The 18,089-nt window shown below is 38.6% G+C and overlaps 1 protein-coding gene across 1 annotated transcript in view; it reads right to left on the bottom strand.

Annotated features, from left to right (window-relative positions):
* Positions 1–581: 581 nt before the first annotated feature.
* Positions 582–18,089, bottom strand: part of UBE2R2 (ubiquitin conjugating enzyme E2 R2) — an 88,431-nt gene continuing 70,923 nt past the window's right edge. Inside the window, exons 3-5 of the mRNA XM_082467638.1 lie at positions 14,170–14,267; positions 4,566–4,700; positions 582–1,561 (exon numbers count right to left, since the gene is read on the bottom strand). Of these exons, the coding sequence (XP_082323764.1) occupies positions 1,342–1,561; positions 4,566–4,700; positions 14,170–14,267 (453 nt within the window). The 3' untranslated portion in view covers positions 582–1,341. The remainder of the gene's footprint in view (positions 1,562–4,565; positions 4,701–14,169; positions 14,268–18,089) is intronic.

Here is an 18,089-nt window from a genome sequence, read left to right as displayed (position 1 = left end):
AATTGCGTGGCAGGAAGATCTAGCGTTGCCCAGACACTGCTTGCAGCCAACTCCCTTGGCTCTGCCAGAAGAGTCAAAGAAGCTCAGGGGAAAGCTCCATGCACAACTTCCGCTTGCACTCCACAGCCCGAGCACATTGAAAGGAGAGAAAAGTCCAGGTCACATCCAGTGAGAAAAGCGGGAACCGATCACTCATGTCTCACATATATCCACAGTTACCACTATCAATCAGTATAAGCAGCTCAATGAAAACCAAAATCTTAACACATGCACCTAGTATTAATACTGAGTAATTAAAACTCGCTACTTAAAAAAAATCCTCATGGTGAGAGTGTATCTATCTTTCAGGGAAAGGCCATGTTTGTTAAATATATAAAACAGATGTTTTCTCTCCCAACAGTGGTCACCAGTAGTTTGACTTTTTCCCCCAGCAGCATCAACCAAAACCAGCATAGTGATTGATTTTAACTCTTCGTTCCCGTCACTAAGACTCCACACATACACACACACACTAATCCCCACTCTCTCCCCACTCCCTGGGGGAAAAAAATAACTCTGCCTTCAAAATAAATAGCAATCAGTTCTATGTAAAGTATGAATATTTATTTCAGGCTTTAGATCCCAATCGATTTCAAAAAACAAAATCTGATCTCTCTCCTCAGAGTAGCTGAGGCCTCTGTTAGGCTGAAGGGCCCTGTGCCCTTAGGAACACGTTTCATCAGGTTCGGAACAAAGTCCCTGAAGCCTGCTGTACCCCAGCCTTAAGAAGGGAAAGAAAATTCACCACCATGGGGCTGAACGAATGCACACACACTAATGTAAATGAGCAGCTAAAACTTGGCAAATTTGCTTTGTTAAGAAAAAGTTGTTTGTTTTGTGGGGCTTTTACGGTTTTTTTTTTTCTTTTGCTACCCAGCATATGCAGCACTTGTGAACTCCCGATGGGTTCCCAGCTTTAAACACATTAAACGTCTTGATGAAAGACTATTTAATTCTTCAAGAATCTAAAAACAGACCAAACGTGTTTTGCTGTGAACACTTTGCAGAGACAAAGTGAGGTGGGAGTTTGGGTTTAAAGAAAGAAAAAAAAAAAAATCAATACAGTGATGGAAGGGTAAAGAACGCAAGAATTCAGACATTCTGTGGAGGATTAGTTTCTCTCCATTAAGAGGTCCATAAAAAGGAGCAAACTGAGATCCATAAGGGGAGTCACCAGGAGCCGTGTTTGTTTTCCCCACCCCCATGATAGGTTTTTGCTGAGGGGCCACTGCTAGGTCCCCACTTGCTCCCCTCCCTTTGGCCTGAGACGGCAGGGCAGTGCAGGGGCCTTGAAGGAGCACGTCACGACTCCTCATTCCCAGAATCATCATCGTCATAACAGTCGGCATCTTCCTCTTCCTCATCTTCATCATCAATGTCGTCGTCGTACAAGTCGTCATAAAGCAAATCTGAGCTGTTGTCATTGGAAGGCACTTTAGTTTTGATGCAGTATTCCGCCAGGGTTGTGGGGACCTTCACTCCATCCTTTTCTGCTTCGGCTTTAGTGGCTGACACCTGTTTCCTGAAGGGAGGATAGTTTATGTAAGTCTCTGGAAGATGGATTTATAATTGGCCTAAACAATCCAAAATTCCTTACGGGTTTCTGAACTTAAGTACCTACCTACCTGAAAGCATCTTTGACAAGATACCCTCTACTACACCAAAGGTTCTAGCCCATCAGGTACCATTCTGAAGGACACTTAAAAATGACCCTTCTGAAGGGCGTTTAAAGCCATGGACCTCACATGCTGGTTGGCCAGAAATCACCTCAGGTTTTCCGCCTTGTCTCCTCGCACTAAACTCAGAATGCAGCCCCAACAACTCAATAATCCTCCTACTTAGAGAAAAATCCAAATATCTTATGTTGGATTCTAAAGTCTTGCATGAGCCACCTGCCCACCACTTCATTCTCGCCACCCATTATTTTCTCCAATTCCAAAACATTCAGGCCACTCTGGGGATTTTTAGTACCTTCAAACATACCTAGTTGATTTTTCTGTGAGGACCAGTTGCTCTTCTGCCCTACATACGGTTGACTGCTTCTTGTCACTCAGGTACTAACTTATATGTCACCTTAGAGGAGGCCTATTTGGACAATCCAATTTAAAGCAGCCATCTTGTCATTCCTTCATATTATCCTACTCATCTTCCTCATTTGTTCATTTTTCTGTTGTTCTCCTTGCCTCTGAATGTGAGCAGAGACCTTGTCTATCTTAGTTAATTCTACTTCCCCAGTGCTTAGAACACCGCCTGGGCACATACAGCTGTGCAACAAATACTGACTGTATGAACGCATGAAGGTTAATGTTTCAACCCCTCAAGGGACTAGAAAACAAGTATGAAAATTCGACCCCTCAAGGGACTAGAAAAACTTAACTTAAAAACATCAAACCACTATTCTCAGGACTTCCCTGGTGGTCCAGTGGCTAAGACTCTGTGCTCCCAATGCAGGGGGCCCGGGTTCGATCCCTGGTCAGGGAACTAGATCCCGCATGCCACCACTAAGAGTTCACATGCCACAACTAAAGATCCCGCATGCCGCAGCTTAAAAAAAAGAAAAAAAAAAAATCCCACATGCTGCCACTAAGACCCAGTGCAGCCAAATAAATAAATAAATACTTTTAAAAAACCACAAAAACACAACCACTATTCTCCCTGTCTTTTAGTTAGACCTCTCTTGGTGGATCCTGTTGCCTTACATCCTGATGCTGCTGAGACTTTCAGGCTTGAATCTCTCTTCTCACAGCCTTCTCCTTGAACCATCTTGTCCATTCCCATGGTTCTAACCCTTCATGCTGATAGCTCTCAAATCATCAGGGTCCAGCCTAAACTTTTCTTCTGAGCTCTGTACCCTTATCTGAGCATCTGGATGTCTCCGTCCTGACGCTCCCTATAGGAATCCTAACTCAGCAAGTCTGCATTTGTCATTGTCCACCTCCATGGAGTATTCAGTTCCTAAAATTATAACTCTTACTACTCCAAAGTCCTAAATGTTTTCAAATCTGTTTTCTCATTCTTGATTGTTACTACGTCAGTTTAGTCTTCATCTCAGCCTCCTCAAACCGCAGCCGGTCTCCTGGTCAGTCGTGTTCTTTTGGAACTCAAATAGGATTATCCTTTCACACAAAATCTTTAAGTGACACTCCAACACCTCTAAGATTAAGGCCCAAACCCACCTTATGACTTCAGTGTCTTTTAAGACCTGATGCGTTTCTTGATTTCCCATTACTTCTCAAATCAGAATTTACAATACTCTTGATGTGTCTGTCATGCTGTTATACACCCGTGCTTTAGCAAGCATGTTTCTCTCTCCCTGAAAAATTCTTGGTTATGAGGCATTCTCTCTCCTAGGAACCATATTATATGTTCCTTCCACTGTATCTTGTTTATGCTTCTATAGTTGCACTTAATCATATTACATGTTCATTTCTTTGTTTACAAACAAAAGTATGAGCTCTAGAGAGCTGAGAAAGACTGCACCTTACATCCTACCTTTCCTTGAACATTAGGCTCCAGTCCTGACTATTTTATGAAGCATTCCCATTTTCCAATCCTCAGTCCACTCTCACTCTAAACTTCTACAGGTCTTTACTATTTACACTAGTTATCTTCAATCTTTGGTATATACCAGTCACCTAAGTGGCTTGGTAAAAACAAAATACAGATGCCCAGATTCTATCCTTGTAATTTCATTAAATGACTCTGGATTAGGGAGAGGGTCTAAAGCTGATTACAGTGGGCAGAAAACTTATTCAGCTGTCAGATGACATGCATTTTTTTTTTCATATCACATGGTATCATGCCAACTAGATTATTATAGACAGGGACTTTGAAAAGTCACAGAATGTACTGCAACTGTCCTTGGGGCTCTACCAATCCTTAAGTACTGTTAGGAAAATCTTATATCCTATGTAGGATATAATTTGAGAGATGAATGGTTGAGCTTAATACCTTCTCTTTTTTTTTCTACAGATGGAAATATTAAAAACCCCCAAAAGTTAACTGATAAAAGGTCACATGAGGGTAGCAGAGCTAGGAGTATATTCCAAGTCTCCTGATTCTTATTCTAGGGCTCTGTTAAACCATATACTAGAGTTGCTGATAATGATGATTCCCAGAAGATACTTGCTGCTATGGTCAGAAAGGCCAATAATCTATAGGGTTTCGTTAATAAAAAATTTGAAAACAAAAATACCTGTAATGTCTGGAATACACTAGGTGTTTGATACATTTAAAGGACATGTTCAAAGCCCAGAACAGTGTCCCTAAAATGATCAGGAGGAAGAGTTTGCAAACTTGACTAGTTTAGAACCTGGAAGTTCTGCTTCCTGGGAAATCAGATCTGCTGCTGTCTCAAACGCCAAACTCATTAGGCTCAGGCAGAAACCTCTTCCCAAACAATAAATCTAACTGACAGAAGTGGAGTGGATATTTAAGTTCAATTTAAACCCTTGGTTCTAGGATATACTTTGGTTCTGTATGAAGACTTGAAGTAATCAAAAAGAAGACAAAACAAAACACCTTACCTAATGATTTCAGCATATTCTTTGTCTTTTCCTTTACTGTCCCTCCATTTCCTGAACATAACTGAGGCATCCACATTGGCTGGGGAGAAGGTGTTGGGCTCATTAAGCAATGAGATTACACTTAACAGGATAGTCCTAGAAACAGGAAAAAAGGGTCAGCTATGAATACTCATATTCACAGTATTCAACAGTATTTTGTTTTAAATTTAAGACTATAATATTTGAGACTTTAGGGAAATGGAAATAGAGTGTCAAAATTTTGTTTTCAGTACTCATCTGGCTAGGCTAGGAACCTGGGAGACAAAGCAGAGGGAATCTGAGTTTAGCATAAAAGTTAGGTTGCAGGGCAAAATATGAACTCTGTAGAAGGCACTGTCTTAACTGGCAACATGTTCCAATCTACAAAAATTGGAGGTCTGGAAGCTTTTCAAATAACATTTAAAAAATTACAAGTTAAGTGCAATAGGAAAAAGCAGAAGCAAAAAATATTTAGCTTGAAGGCAATCTTTTTGTGGAAAAGGGTAAAAATGATGCTACTCCATATATTTAATTCATATCACGGCTGCTTAGAAGATCTGAAAACCAATTTTACATACAAATGTATTTGTTTTCCATACTTCTAAGGGAAGCAAGATAAGAGTTAAGCAGGAGAATGGAGAAAAAGCAATAGCCTTGACATGGAAGAACTAGTCTCTGAATAACAGAAATCTTGATTCAAAAAATATTTACTAAGCCCTTACTATTGTGCCAGAGGCATCAAGTGAGATGTTGGATGTACAATAGTGAGAGAGTTATTAGTTGCCATCCCTGATCTCTCAGGGCTTAGAAATCCTGTGGGAAATTTTCATCCACAGATAAAAACTAGACACCTTAATCAAAGGGAATAAAGTTTCCGTGAAATAAAATAAGCTCAATAAGCTCCAAAAATGTTTGAAATAGTTCCCAGGCTTTTTTCTCCCCTAAAAGCTATGTGCATGTAGGTAAGGAGAAACATGGGAGGAAAAATTAAATTTCTCTACCTTTTCTCATTGGTGCGAGGTTATAGATTGTGTTGTTGCAAAATAGCCTTTTGCTCCTGGCCCCAAGCAAAAAATAAAGGGAGGGAACCAGGCAATTAGATGTTTGATTTGATGAAACCTTTTCCTAAAAAGGGTAGAGAGTTTCTGTTATGTGATTATACAAGATTACGACAAAGGCACTTTCAAAGAAAACTTTCCCATCTAGTTCAAATTCATTTACCACATATACACCCCCCACGTTTCTATTAGGGTAAGAATAACTCCCTGTATCCCCACTTCCATCCTTCTGGACTTCTTCAGTAATTACACTAAGAAGATTCAAAGAAACTCATCATTGCCAAAAATGCGAAATGTACTGACAATGTCCTAGAAGCAAAAGAAAAATTCCGTAAGGATTGCTTCAGAAGAAAACATATACAAAACCTGATAGAAAGATAAGCAGGATAAGAACAAACTGTGGTACAGTTTAATGGTCCAGATCAGCATTGTATCTTTAAAACTTTCTGTGATGATGGAAATGTAAAATCTGTGTTATCCAATATGGTAACCACTAGCCACATGTGGCCACTGAGCACTTTGAAAAGTAGATTATGCAACTGAAGAAATGAGTTTTTAGTACTAATTTTAATTAATTTAAGTTTAAATAGCCACATGTAGTCAGTGGCTATCATACTGGACAACACAGGTCTAGATGAATTATATTAAATGAATTAGGAAATTTTTCCCAGGAGTGGTTTCACCAGGTTGATTTTCTTATATCTTGTGTTTATTATTAAAATACCATATTGGGAAGTACAATTTTTTTAAATGGTGAATCATCCAGTTCTATCATAAGAAACTCACTTCTAATACCATGTACTCCCTAAACTGAAATCCATGATGCTTTCAGAAGCCTCAGGCACTAACTATAGCTGACTGTGATAATAGTTATTAACCCAGCACGCTTTCACGTCCTCCCTTTGTCTGGAGGGTAGAGCCGCTTTTTGTACGGGGAACCCACTGCACCAATTCAGGCAGGGTTAGTCTCCCTCCTCAAGTGCACCGTCAAACAGCAACCGTGCCACACCTTCATAAAAGCCCACCTACCCACAGCAGCAGACATACCACCAAGTGCTGGCAGAGGACTCCAACACCAGTGAAGATTCCTGATGCAATTCATATGCAATATCCTATTCCAAATTTCCCAACCAGTATGTTGTGAGTGGGTTACAGGTAAATTGTCTGTGACTCCCTCACACAGACTGGTAGGTAGGACCTGGGACAACTTGAGCCTCTGGAACAATAACTTTTGGCCAAAGGAGCATCTTCAGCTTACTACATTGTGATCTACGAATACTATCATTTCATATTTTCTATGTAACATGACTGGAAGAGGATGGGAAGCAATATCATACACAGTTTAAACTGTCTGGCACTCGTACCAAAATAATTTAACACAGGTGTTAGTTACATCTGTAGCATGGTAAGCAACTCTGCAAGGTAGTATTATTAATCCTATTTTTATAGAGTGGAAAAATGAAACTGCGAATACTGGTAGAACATACAAAACAGAATTGAATCCTGAAGCTATTCCAACAATTACCTCTTTTTTTGTTGTTGCTATTTTTTGGTGTTGTTAATTTCAGTAAGTATTTTAAAATCTTTTTTCATTTATTTTTTTCAGAAGAAAAAGAAGTACTTAAGGGAGATAGGAAATCATAATTAAACATCTATGACCCAATGGGTAATACTGTATTTGTCCCTTTTCAACATATAGACAATAATCAATGAGATGGGTCTGCCCTTTCTCTGTTAGCTACTATGTCACCACAAGTACAATTCTAGCAGGGAGGGCAGAAACTGGCCTTAGCTCAACAAAGAAGACATGGCTTATGGGTCTCCCCAGAAGCCAAGCAGCAAAAGTTTGGAATTCTGCAGGATTAAAGATGGGCATTTTTCCTCCAGTGCATACACATACCCTCCCAGGCAACGTGTGAGGTAGAAAGGGTTCACTCTTTAAAACTTCAACTTACTTGACTCTTAAAACATACACAGAAATACTGAAAGAGGGTTTGAATGATTGAGATTCTTAGATTTTACAGGCCTTAATTTGATAAAAAGTGACGTACAGAGAAGCAAAGCTCATTGCCTGACCCCTCTAGTTGACCTAGAAGGGTTCTTTTAATCTCTCATTTACACTATTTCAAAAGATGGACCAGTAACACCAGAAGATCACCCAATTAAAACTCAATCCTCATTATATGTTTTCAAGATGGGAGAGGAATTTAAAGAGGACATCATGGTAAAGAAGTCTGTTATGACTGGGAAGATAAAACGTAGTAGCTTAATGGGTCCACATACTACAAATAGTTTTTCTTTATGCTGCTAAAGCACCTAACAGGGACTTCCTGGTGGTCCAGTGGCTAAGACTACCAGCTCCCAATGCAGGGGGCCTGGGTTCGATCCTTGGTCAGGGAACTAGATCCCACATACTGCAACTAAGAGTTCACATGCCGCAACCAAAGATGCTGCATGCCGCAATGAACATCCCATGTGCCACAACCAAGACCCAGAGCAGCCAAATAAATAAATAAATAAAATATTTTTAAAAAAATAATAAAGCAACTAACAAATACAACAGTTTCCGCTGTGCAGTCCCTGGAGCTGCCGTTGACTGACATACCCCTGAGAACTCATGGTAGGAATGAGGGTCTCAGATTAAAACACACAAAGTGACCAAATCACAACATTTTAGTTTAAAAAGGAAAAATTTTAAATACACAAAATACATATCATTTGCACAGAATGAAACTGGCAATCTGAGTGCAGTGGGACCCAATGTGCAAACATCAAGGGAGCAAATAAATAAAATAGTCCTGGCTCAGAATGGGGTTTACAGGAGCCCTAGGAACAGCACAGCCATAGCCATTTCCTCTGACCTTGCCTACTTTGCCACCCAATCGTTGCAGCAGTCTCTAGCTCCCTGCCCTTTCAGTGGGTTATAGAGAAGACTAGATAGGAAAACATCCTACCCTACTCCTGAGAAACGCTTCTACATGAAGGTGTGGCCTCTGGAGTGGATCCATAAATCTGGTCCCATGACACATCTTCACAGTGGCAAAGAAAACACTGTTATCTATCCTTCAAAGGAAAGCAAATCCCTACCAAAGACCACTTTCCTATCCAAGAGCCTGCAGCAAGTATGGCAGGTAGTTCTGGGGGTGGTGCCTCAGAGAAAGCACTTGTGAATTCTACTGCAAGGTCTGAGAGGCCCCCCTACCACCCACCCCACCCACCCCACCCACCCCGAAAGCTCCCACTTGGTTCTGGACAGAACATGGATTAAGGCACATTTTGTTTCTTTCACCAAAAAGAGGCATGGTGTTGTGGACTCCTCATCACATACATGTAGCAGCATCAGGGGGCCCTATCCTCCCAACTTCATTCTTTGCTGACTAATGCCTACTCCTCAAAACTTCCCAATTCCATCAGGAACTCTCACCCCCTAAACTTAATCCTGGACATCTGAGGATAGGACTGTGGATCTCTTCTTCCGGAAAGCATGCTGCCTTCCTCTAAAAGGAGGAGAACTACTGAGCTTCCAGTGGAAACTAGCTGGCTGCCGCTCTGGATCCCTACAAGTAGTAGCATAGTACATTTTTCTTGCTTTCCCCTTTAGCCAACTCTCACTACTCGCTAGGTCTTGTTATATAAATTGACTTCGGCTCTCAAAGGTAACTGGAATTCCTTACTCTTCTTCAGGTTACAAAAGCCTGTACAACTTTATTTTCTGAATATGTTCACTGAGGTGTTAAATGAAAGACTAGTGCAGGTGGTCATGGAGAAGTCCAAACACATGTGAACATGGAACCACTTTCAGATAACAGTGCCATTCAGCAGTCAAGACCCTACAACAGGCTGAACTGAACCTTCTGCCACCTCCACTGCTGTCTTGGCTACAGCCATAAACTGGATATGGAGCTTAGAACCCTTAGTCAGACAAGTGCTTACTCTGGATAATTTAGTAGCAAAGGGATATAAAGGAAAATCCCTGGCATCTCATATCTTGCCTCTTGTGTAAATAACCTGTGAGAAATATGTACAGTTTACTACCTTAAGGAACTCCCTTGTCTCAAAACAAATAACAGAAACAAATGGGAAAGGGAAAAGTGTCCCACATTAGGTAGTACTTTTCTGACTTTTCAGAGTTCTGGACATCACCAGGTGTTCCAGATGACATTCCACAAGGCATGCAAAACACTCTATGTCCCCCCCATAAATCCACAAACACCAAAACTCTCCATTCACTCTCCCACCCCAAGCAACACATTGAAGAACCATCCAATGATTATATGGAACTAAGAAACAAAAAGGTCCAAGAAGGTAACGATTTCCAATGCAAATACCTTTTAGAGCCATGGATGAAGATCAAAGGGGCAACCTGAAGATAACTAAGTTCTGGTTGTGAAGCCTCTAAATAAAAAAAGCATAAACGCAGGGAAGGCAATCCCTCATGTGAAGTCCAGGTGCTTCTAACTTGGGGCTCAGGTGACCTGAGGGCCCAGAGAGAAAAAAAGTGATGCTGGTACCCAAAGTGGCTAAGGTAGTTTTAAAGGGCAGATTAATATGAAAGGAGTTCCCTGCCCCCTAAGGAATGGATTAAATGAGAAACAGGCCTTTCTTTTCTTTTTTTTTTTTTGGCCGTGCCACGTGGTTTGTGGGATCTTAGTTCCCCGACCAGGGATTGAACCTGGGCCACAGCAGTGAAAGCACTGAGTCCTAACCACTGGACCACCAGGGAATTCCCCAAACAGACCTTTCTTAAAAAGAAAAAATGTTTATAACATTTTAGGCTGAGACAAGGCAAATACAGTCTGTGTGTATTTACACAGAAGTAAAGGCAAAAATTTTGAATTCCTGTGGGTAATGGTAATAGATTGTCCATCCAAGCAGCACGAGAATGCAATGAGAAAAATCTTGTTTGGGGCTTTGCATCTAAAGAACAGGGAGGCTTCAAATTCTATACTGAAGTTTTAACCCCCAGTACCTCAGACTGTATTTGGAGATAGAGTCTTTCAAGAGGTAATTAAGTTAAAATGAGGTCCTGAGAACAGGTCTTAATCCAGTATGACTAATGTCCTTATAAGAAGAGGCAATTAGGACACAGACATGAACAGAAGGAAGACCATGTGAAGACAAAGAGAGAAGACAAGATGAGGAGAGAAGCCTCAGAGGAAACCAACCTTGCCGGTACCTTCTAGAGTCCAGAATTGTGAAATAATAAATTTCTGTTGTTTAAGCTGCACCAAAAAAAAAAAAAAAAAGAGGAGGCTTGTTTTCTCAAGGGTGGGTGTGGTGGTGGTATGTGAAGCATTTGATTCAACATTCAACCTCCAAAAGCAAGAATCACTAACACCTTAGAGCTACTACTTCTTCTAGTCTAGGGTTACTACTAGTCCTGAAAAACAAGCACCAAAATCATACTTAAAGGACAACTCTGCATTTTTGGTCCAATTTTTCAACAAATCTTCCAAGATATTTAAAACCTTTTCTCTACATTGTCAGTTTAATTTTACTAATAAAATAATGTGTTTCTTTCGAAAGCATGCCAGCCTCTTAAACAATTATATAATGTGAAAGGGATGAGAAATAGGGTAGCCAAACTTCTCCACGGCAACAATAGAGTAATGCCCATAATATCCTCAAGGAAAAGAAAGCATGATCCTGAAATCTTATATCTAGTTAAAATCTGTCATTTGAAGTATAATGGCAAACACACACGTATACTCCCATATACACAAGCACATAATATTTTGAACACGTAACAACTCAGGGAATGTAATATAGCTCCTAGGAGCAATCCCTTGAGAAATTACTGATGGACAAATTTCAACCAGTTAATAGACCAAAGGAAGTAAATAATGAGGAACAAACAATGAATTCATTTAACAACAGGAATAAGAATTTTTAAAACTGGGATTAAGCTACAGAAGAGTACAGATTATAAATTTTATAACCCTGACAATAAAGAAACAATAATATTTAAAAGTTAGAAGGGGGAGGTAGAAGGTTTCCTTTTCTTTTATATCTAACTGTCAGTATAGCATTTGATGCTGAAAAATCAAGTAATAAGTATGTATAAGTTAAAGGTCTAAATAATCAAAATAATCAGCTAACAACTGTGTGATACACGGATATGAGGGGATGAAGTAGAAATATACTAATTTTACTAATGATCATAAACGATCCTGTGTAAAACAATGGTCTTAAAACTAATATATACATGCCCCTGGAGACATATGAAATATCCTATCAGTTCTCCTTTCCAGCTTCCCTTTTCACAACTGCCCTTTACAAGAAATGTATACCTCCCACACATCCCAAATATTTCTATGGTGCATTGCCTAGTGGTGATGAAACATCAGAAGTACAAAAACAGAGAAATTTACAAATAGAGCCGACTGCTTTTCCCTTCTCATAAATAATTTTGTTAAAAGCATAGAGTGATGTTAAAAAAAAAGTATTTTGCTATGTAGTGGAGTATAATAAATTCAGATATGTATAGATTGGGGCTGCTGGAATTATATTTTCACTAAAACGAATTAATTCCATCTCTGATTACTGTTAAGAAATGCATCGTCGCCAAGGGAGAGTTCCACTAAAGTAAAGCAGAAAGTATATGGAATATGCAATGATTCCTTATTTCATAGACATAATAAACTTATGGCAAGTCTCAATGCCTGATCTATCTGAGAATTATTCAGAGGCATGACGTTTGTCAAGGTGAGGTGTATCAACACATTTATTTAAATTAAAAAGGGAAGTCAGTTTTTTCTCATTAAAAAAATATACTGGCAAGATGTGCTGAAATCTAAAATATATCTGTTTTCCCAATCCTTTCTAAGTATACTGGATGGAACAAAGTACCTAAAGAAATGAGTAACCAGCATAATCAATAGTATTTGATATGTCTTTAATAGACTTTTTGGTCTACTCTTCCCAGAAAGTGGGAAGCAAACACATAACTTGATAAGAGACAGGTAAGAAATCCTTGTGTGCATCAGGAAGCTTCAAGTTCTTTGCTTTTGACAAAAATGGAGATTCTAACTGAGTTACTAGCTTCCAGATCATTAAAAATGATTAACAAAATGAATGAATGAGTAAATGGGGGAGAGAAGATTAATCTCCTGTGCAGAGGAGTTGAAGTAACTTACACAGATATCTCAGCCTTGCGGGAGTATAATTCCCCCCTCCTTAGTGTGGGCTGCACCTAGGACTTCCCTTATACAGAACAGAAAGGGGGACAGGAGGAACTTTACAGAGGAGAAACCCTAAAAAACAAGAGTCTCAGCCAGGTGATGAATGTTAACATCAAGAGTGGTAAGTCAGGCTGACAGTATGTACCCCTGCTACGACGTGATGAAAATGTACTTTACATCCATGTCTTCCTCCCCAACACTTATAACTCCAGTATAATAAGCAGAAAAACATCAAAAAAAATAAAAATCCCATCTGGGGGACATTCTACAAAATACCTGATCAGTATTCCTCAAAATTGTTAAGGTCATCAAAACCAAGGAAAGTCCAAGAAACTGCTGCAGTTGTCTAAGGAGAACTGTCTATTAAATATAATGTGCTATCTATCATGCATGGGGATCTCAGAGCAGAAAAATGATATTAGGTAAAAATTAAGGAAACGTGAAAGAGTATGGACTTTAGTCAATAATAATGTACTAATACAGGTTCACTAACTGTAATAAATGAACCAAATGAATGTTAGATGTTAATAACAAAGAAATCTGGCAGGTGTGGGGAATATGGGAACTATCTGTACTTTCCTCATAATTTTTCTAAAAATCTAAAACCATTCTAAAATTTTGACAGTTATTTTAAAAGAAACACACTGATGACAAAACTACAATGAGAATACCATGTCCGCCGTCTCGGATGGCTATAATAAAAGACATGGAAAATAACAAGTGTTAACAAAGATGTGGAGAAATTAGAATTCTCACACACTGCTGGTGGGAATGCTCTAAAATTTAGTGCAGCCATGTTGGAAAATACGGTCATCCCTCAAGAAGTTAAACACTGAGTTATGCACCCCCAATTCCATTTCCAGGTATATGTCCAAGGAAATGAAAACATATGTGCACATAAAAACTTGCACAGAATGTTCACAGCAGCATTATTCATAATAGCCAAAAAGCGGAAACAACCCAAATGTCCATCAACTGGTGAATGGATAAACAAAGTGTAAAGACTAAGACTTTTCCGCAAAAAGTAATAAGAATCCTAGAATAAGGAAGCAACCAATCCAAACATGGAACTCATGAAATCCAAAGCAGCAGGATGGAACTTAGATAATGTAAGAGGAAGAATTCAGAGTAGAAAAATTCTTCCAAAGTGAACACAGAGAAATGAGTAGCATATGCATTTTTACTCCAGAAATACAACTCTTCAAAATGAGGCATACATGCTACTTAAAGCTCCAGTAGAAGACAAAACAACCAAATATAGAAAGGATTCGTTTGTACTTGTTAAAAGATAATATCCAATCTTTAGAGTCACCTAAAAACCAGATTATTCCTTATGTAATTCCTTACCTGACATTTTGAGTAGGATTCCACCTTTCAGAGGGCAGTTCTCCACTCTGTGGGTCATCTACAGGTGGATGAAGAATTGAAATGCATACATCTCCATTCTACGAGATACAAATATCACATTCAGTAAATACTCAAAAGTATGTTATTCAAAAAATATCAATTCCACTGAAATTTCTTTTATTCCTAGAAGACTTGTTTTCTTACCATTAGGGGAGTAAACAATCCTGCTTTTTCTTCTTGTTTGGAATCAGTGATAAAGAAGAATTAAACATTTTTTTATATTATAAATATTCATTTTGACCAATCTCCAAAATACATTTCTTAGTTAAAAAAAGAAACACTATGTCTGTAACACCATCCTTCTAAAAAAAACATTTAAAAATAGAAACAGACAAACATGATAAATCATGATTCAAGAGTCTTGAGAAGCAACTAAATCTCTCTCTTTATTTTCACACATCTAACATTAAAAGAAACAAAAAAAAATCTGACCTTGCTTAAAATCTGCCTGGAGAGAAGCTATAATCACCTTTAATATTAATCACTGGTTTCAATAAATATGGTTTATATAAACTGACACATGCCTCACAACAACTTAATTATATATAACTCCCTCAGTATATGGATAGAAGAATTCACCACTATAATATTCTGGTTCATAAATTTAAATTATAGGACCTAAATTACAAGTACATTTAAAGTCAAACATACATGGATTGTGTACCATATGCAATACAGATTGTTAACAGAAAAGACAAGACTGAGAACGATACAGATGCTTATCTCTCGGTCTAAAATGAAACAAAAGATTCAAATGTTTAAAAAATTAGAGGTGTAACCATATAAAGTGAAAAAAACTTACATATAAACCCAAATTTATATATACATACACACACACCAAGATAACAGAACATTTTTTAAAGGAGAATAAAATTTTAATAAAGCCAATACCGAATATTATATTCCAAAACTCTGTATTGTTAGATAACATGAGGAAGGTAAAAAAGCACTACAGAAACAAGGAGAGAGAAACTAGGTATATTTGGAGAGGACACCTGGGAGATGGTGTGGAAGAAAAACAAAAAGCTTAATGGTGGAGGAAGCTTTGAGATGGGCTTTCAATAATGATTACAATTTTAATAACCTAAGGGAAATTCAGACATGAGATTGCCTGAAGAAACCAACATCATAAATAAAATAAATATGTTCAGGCAGTTACATTTATTTTGTATTATTACACCAACTACCACAAACTTAGTGGCTTAAAACAACACAAATTTATTATTTTACAGTTTTGTAGGTCTAAGTCTGACACTGCTCTTCACAGAGCTAAAGTTAATGTGTGGGCAGCAATGCATTCCTTCCTGGAGGCTCTAAGAAAGAATCCCTTTCCTTGCCCTTTCTGGCTTCTAAAGGCCACCCACATTCCTTTGTTCTTGGCCCCCTTCCTCTAATCCTCAAAGCAAGCAATGTTGCATTTTTTGAGCCTTTCTTCCAAAGTCACATCTCCTCACTCTCATTTTCTGCCTACCCTATCTCTTCCACTTTAAAGGACCCTTGTGATTACACTGGGCCCACCTAGATAATCCAGAATAATCTTAGTTTAAGGTCATCTGATAAGCAATCTTAATTCCTCTTAACATGTAATCTAATATAACACAGGTTCCAGGGATTAGAATGTAGACATCTCTGAGGGACCATTATTCTACCTACCACAGGAGTCAAGAACACAGTTTGAATGAAAAATAGAGCACAAATATTAGGCCAGGAGTATGTTACTTTGTTCAGAGTTTAATATGTGTGTAAGTAAAATTTCTTAGTAGTGAAATGACAAAAATAGATCTGTGCTTAGAAATGACATATTAAAAGATGGGCATCTCGGCTTCCCTGGTGGCGCAGTGGTTGAGAATCTGCCTGCCAGTGCAGGGAACATGGGTTCGAGCCCTGGTCTGGGAAGATCCCACATGCCGCGGAGCGGCTGGGCCCGTGAGCCACAACTACTGAGCCTGTGCGTCTGGACAGGAGAGGCCGCGATAGTGAAAGGCCCCCAAACCGCGATGAAGAGTGGCCCCCGCTAGCTGCAACTAGAGAAAGCCCTAGCACAGAAACGAAGACCCAACATAGCAATCAATCAATAAATAAATCTTTAAAAAAAAAAAAAAAAAAAAAAAGATGGGCATCTCAACAGATGCAGACAAAGCACTTGACAAGACCCAACACTTTCTCATAATAAAAACACTCAGAAAACTATAGTTACCTTCTAGCTATCTTAAAATTGTAAAGGGGATTTATTTAAAAAAACAAAAACAAAAAACCCACAGCTAATAAACAGCATACTTAATTAATGGTGAAAACTCTCCTCCTAAGATCAGAAATAAGACAAGGGCACCCACTTTCACCACTGCTATTTAACACTGTCCTGGAAGTTCTAGCCAGAGCAATTAGAGAAGAAAAAGAAAATTTAAAAGTGTACAAATTGAAAAGGAAGAAGTAAATCTATTTCCATTGCAAATGTCAAAGAAAATTCCAAAGAATTCACAAGAAAGCTACTAGACCTAATCAATTCAGCAAAGTTGTAGGATACAAGATCAACACTCAAAAATCAGTTTCATTTTGGGATTCCCTGGCAGTCCAGTGGTTAGGACTCCGCACTTTCACTGCCAAGAGCCCAGGTTCGATCCCTGGTCGGGGAACTAAGATCCTGCAAGCTGTGTAGTGTGGCAAAAAAAAAAAAAAAGTTTCATTTTTATACACCAGTGATGAATAACCTAAAAAAAAATTAAGCAGGACTTCCCTGGTGGCACAGTGGTTAAGACTCTGCGCTCCCAACGCAGGGGGCTGGGGGGTTCAATCCCTGGTCAGGGAACTAGATCCCACATGCGTGCCACAACTAAGAGTTCCCATGCCACAACTAAGGAGCCCACCTGCTGCAACTAAGACCCAGCACAATTAAATAAATAAATATTAACAACAACAAAAAACAAATTAAGCAAACAATTCCATTTACAATGGCCTCTAAAAGAATAAAATATCTAGAAATAAATCTAACCAGGGAGGTGAAAGTCCTGTACACAGAAAGCTACAAAACATTGCTCAAAGAAATTAAAGAAGACCTAAATAAATAGAAAATCAGCCTGCATTCATGGGTAGGACGACTTGATGTTGGCAATATTCCCCAGTTTGAGCTACAGACTCAATGCAATCCCAATCAAAATCCTAGCTTCCCTTTTTGTAGAAACTGACAGACTGTTCCTAAAACTTATATGGAAATTTAAGGGACCCATAATAGCCAAAACAATCTTGGAGAAGAATAATAAAGTCGAAGGACTCACACTTCCTGATTTCAAAACTTACTATAAAGCTACAGACAAGAAGACAGTTTAGGATTGGCATAATGATAGACATATAGACCAAGGCAATAGAACTGAGAGTCCATAAATGGACCCATACATTGCCGATTTTTTTTGTTTTTTTTTTTTTTGCCAATTGATTTTTGACAAGATGGTTAAGTCCATTCAATGGGGAAAGAACAGTCTCTTCAGCAAATGATGCTGGGACTGGATTTCCAAAAACAAAAGAAGGAAACTGAACTCCTACCTCATACCATATACAAAATTAACTCAAGATGGAACAAAGATCTAAGAGCTAAAATCATCAACTCTTAAAAAGAGGGTGTGTGTGTGTGTGTGTGTGTGTGTGTGTGTGTGTGTAAAATCTTCATGACCTTGGATTTGACAATGGATTTTTTTTAGGTACGACACAAAAAGCATGAGCAACAAACAAGAAACCAAAAAAGATAAACTAGACTTCATTAAAATGAAAAAATTTTGTGCAAAGGACATTACCAAAGAAAGTGAAAAAAACAACCTAAGTATCTGCAAGTCATACATCTAATAAGAATTTAATGTCCATAATATATA

This window comes from Balaenoptera physalus, assembly GCF_965194825.1.
Source record: "Balaenoptera physalus genome assembly, chromosome: 7".
Classification (NCBI taxonomy): Eukaryota; Metazoa; Chordata; class Mammalia; order Artiodactyla; family Balaenopteridae; genus Balaenoptera; species Balaenoptera physalus.
Note: the sequence above shows the minus strand (reverse complement) of the source record. Positions and strands in the feature narration are given on the sequence as shown.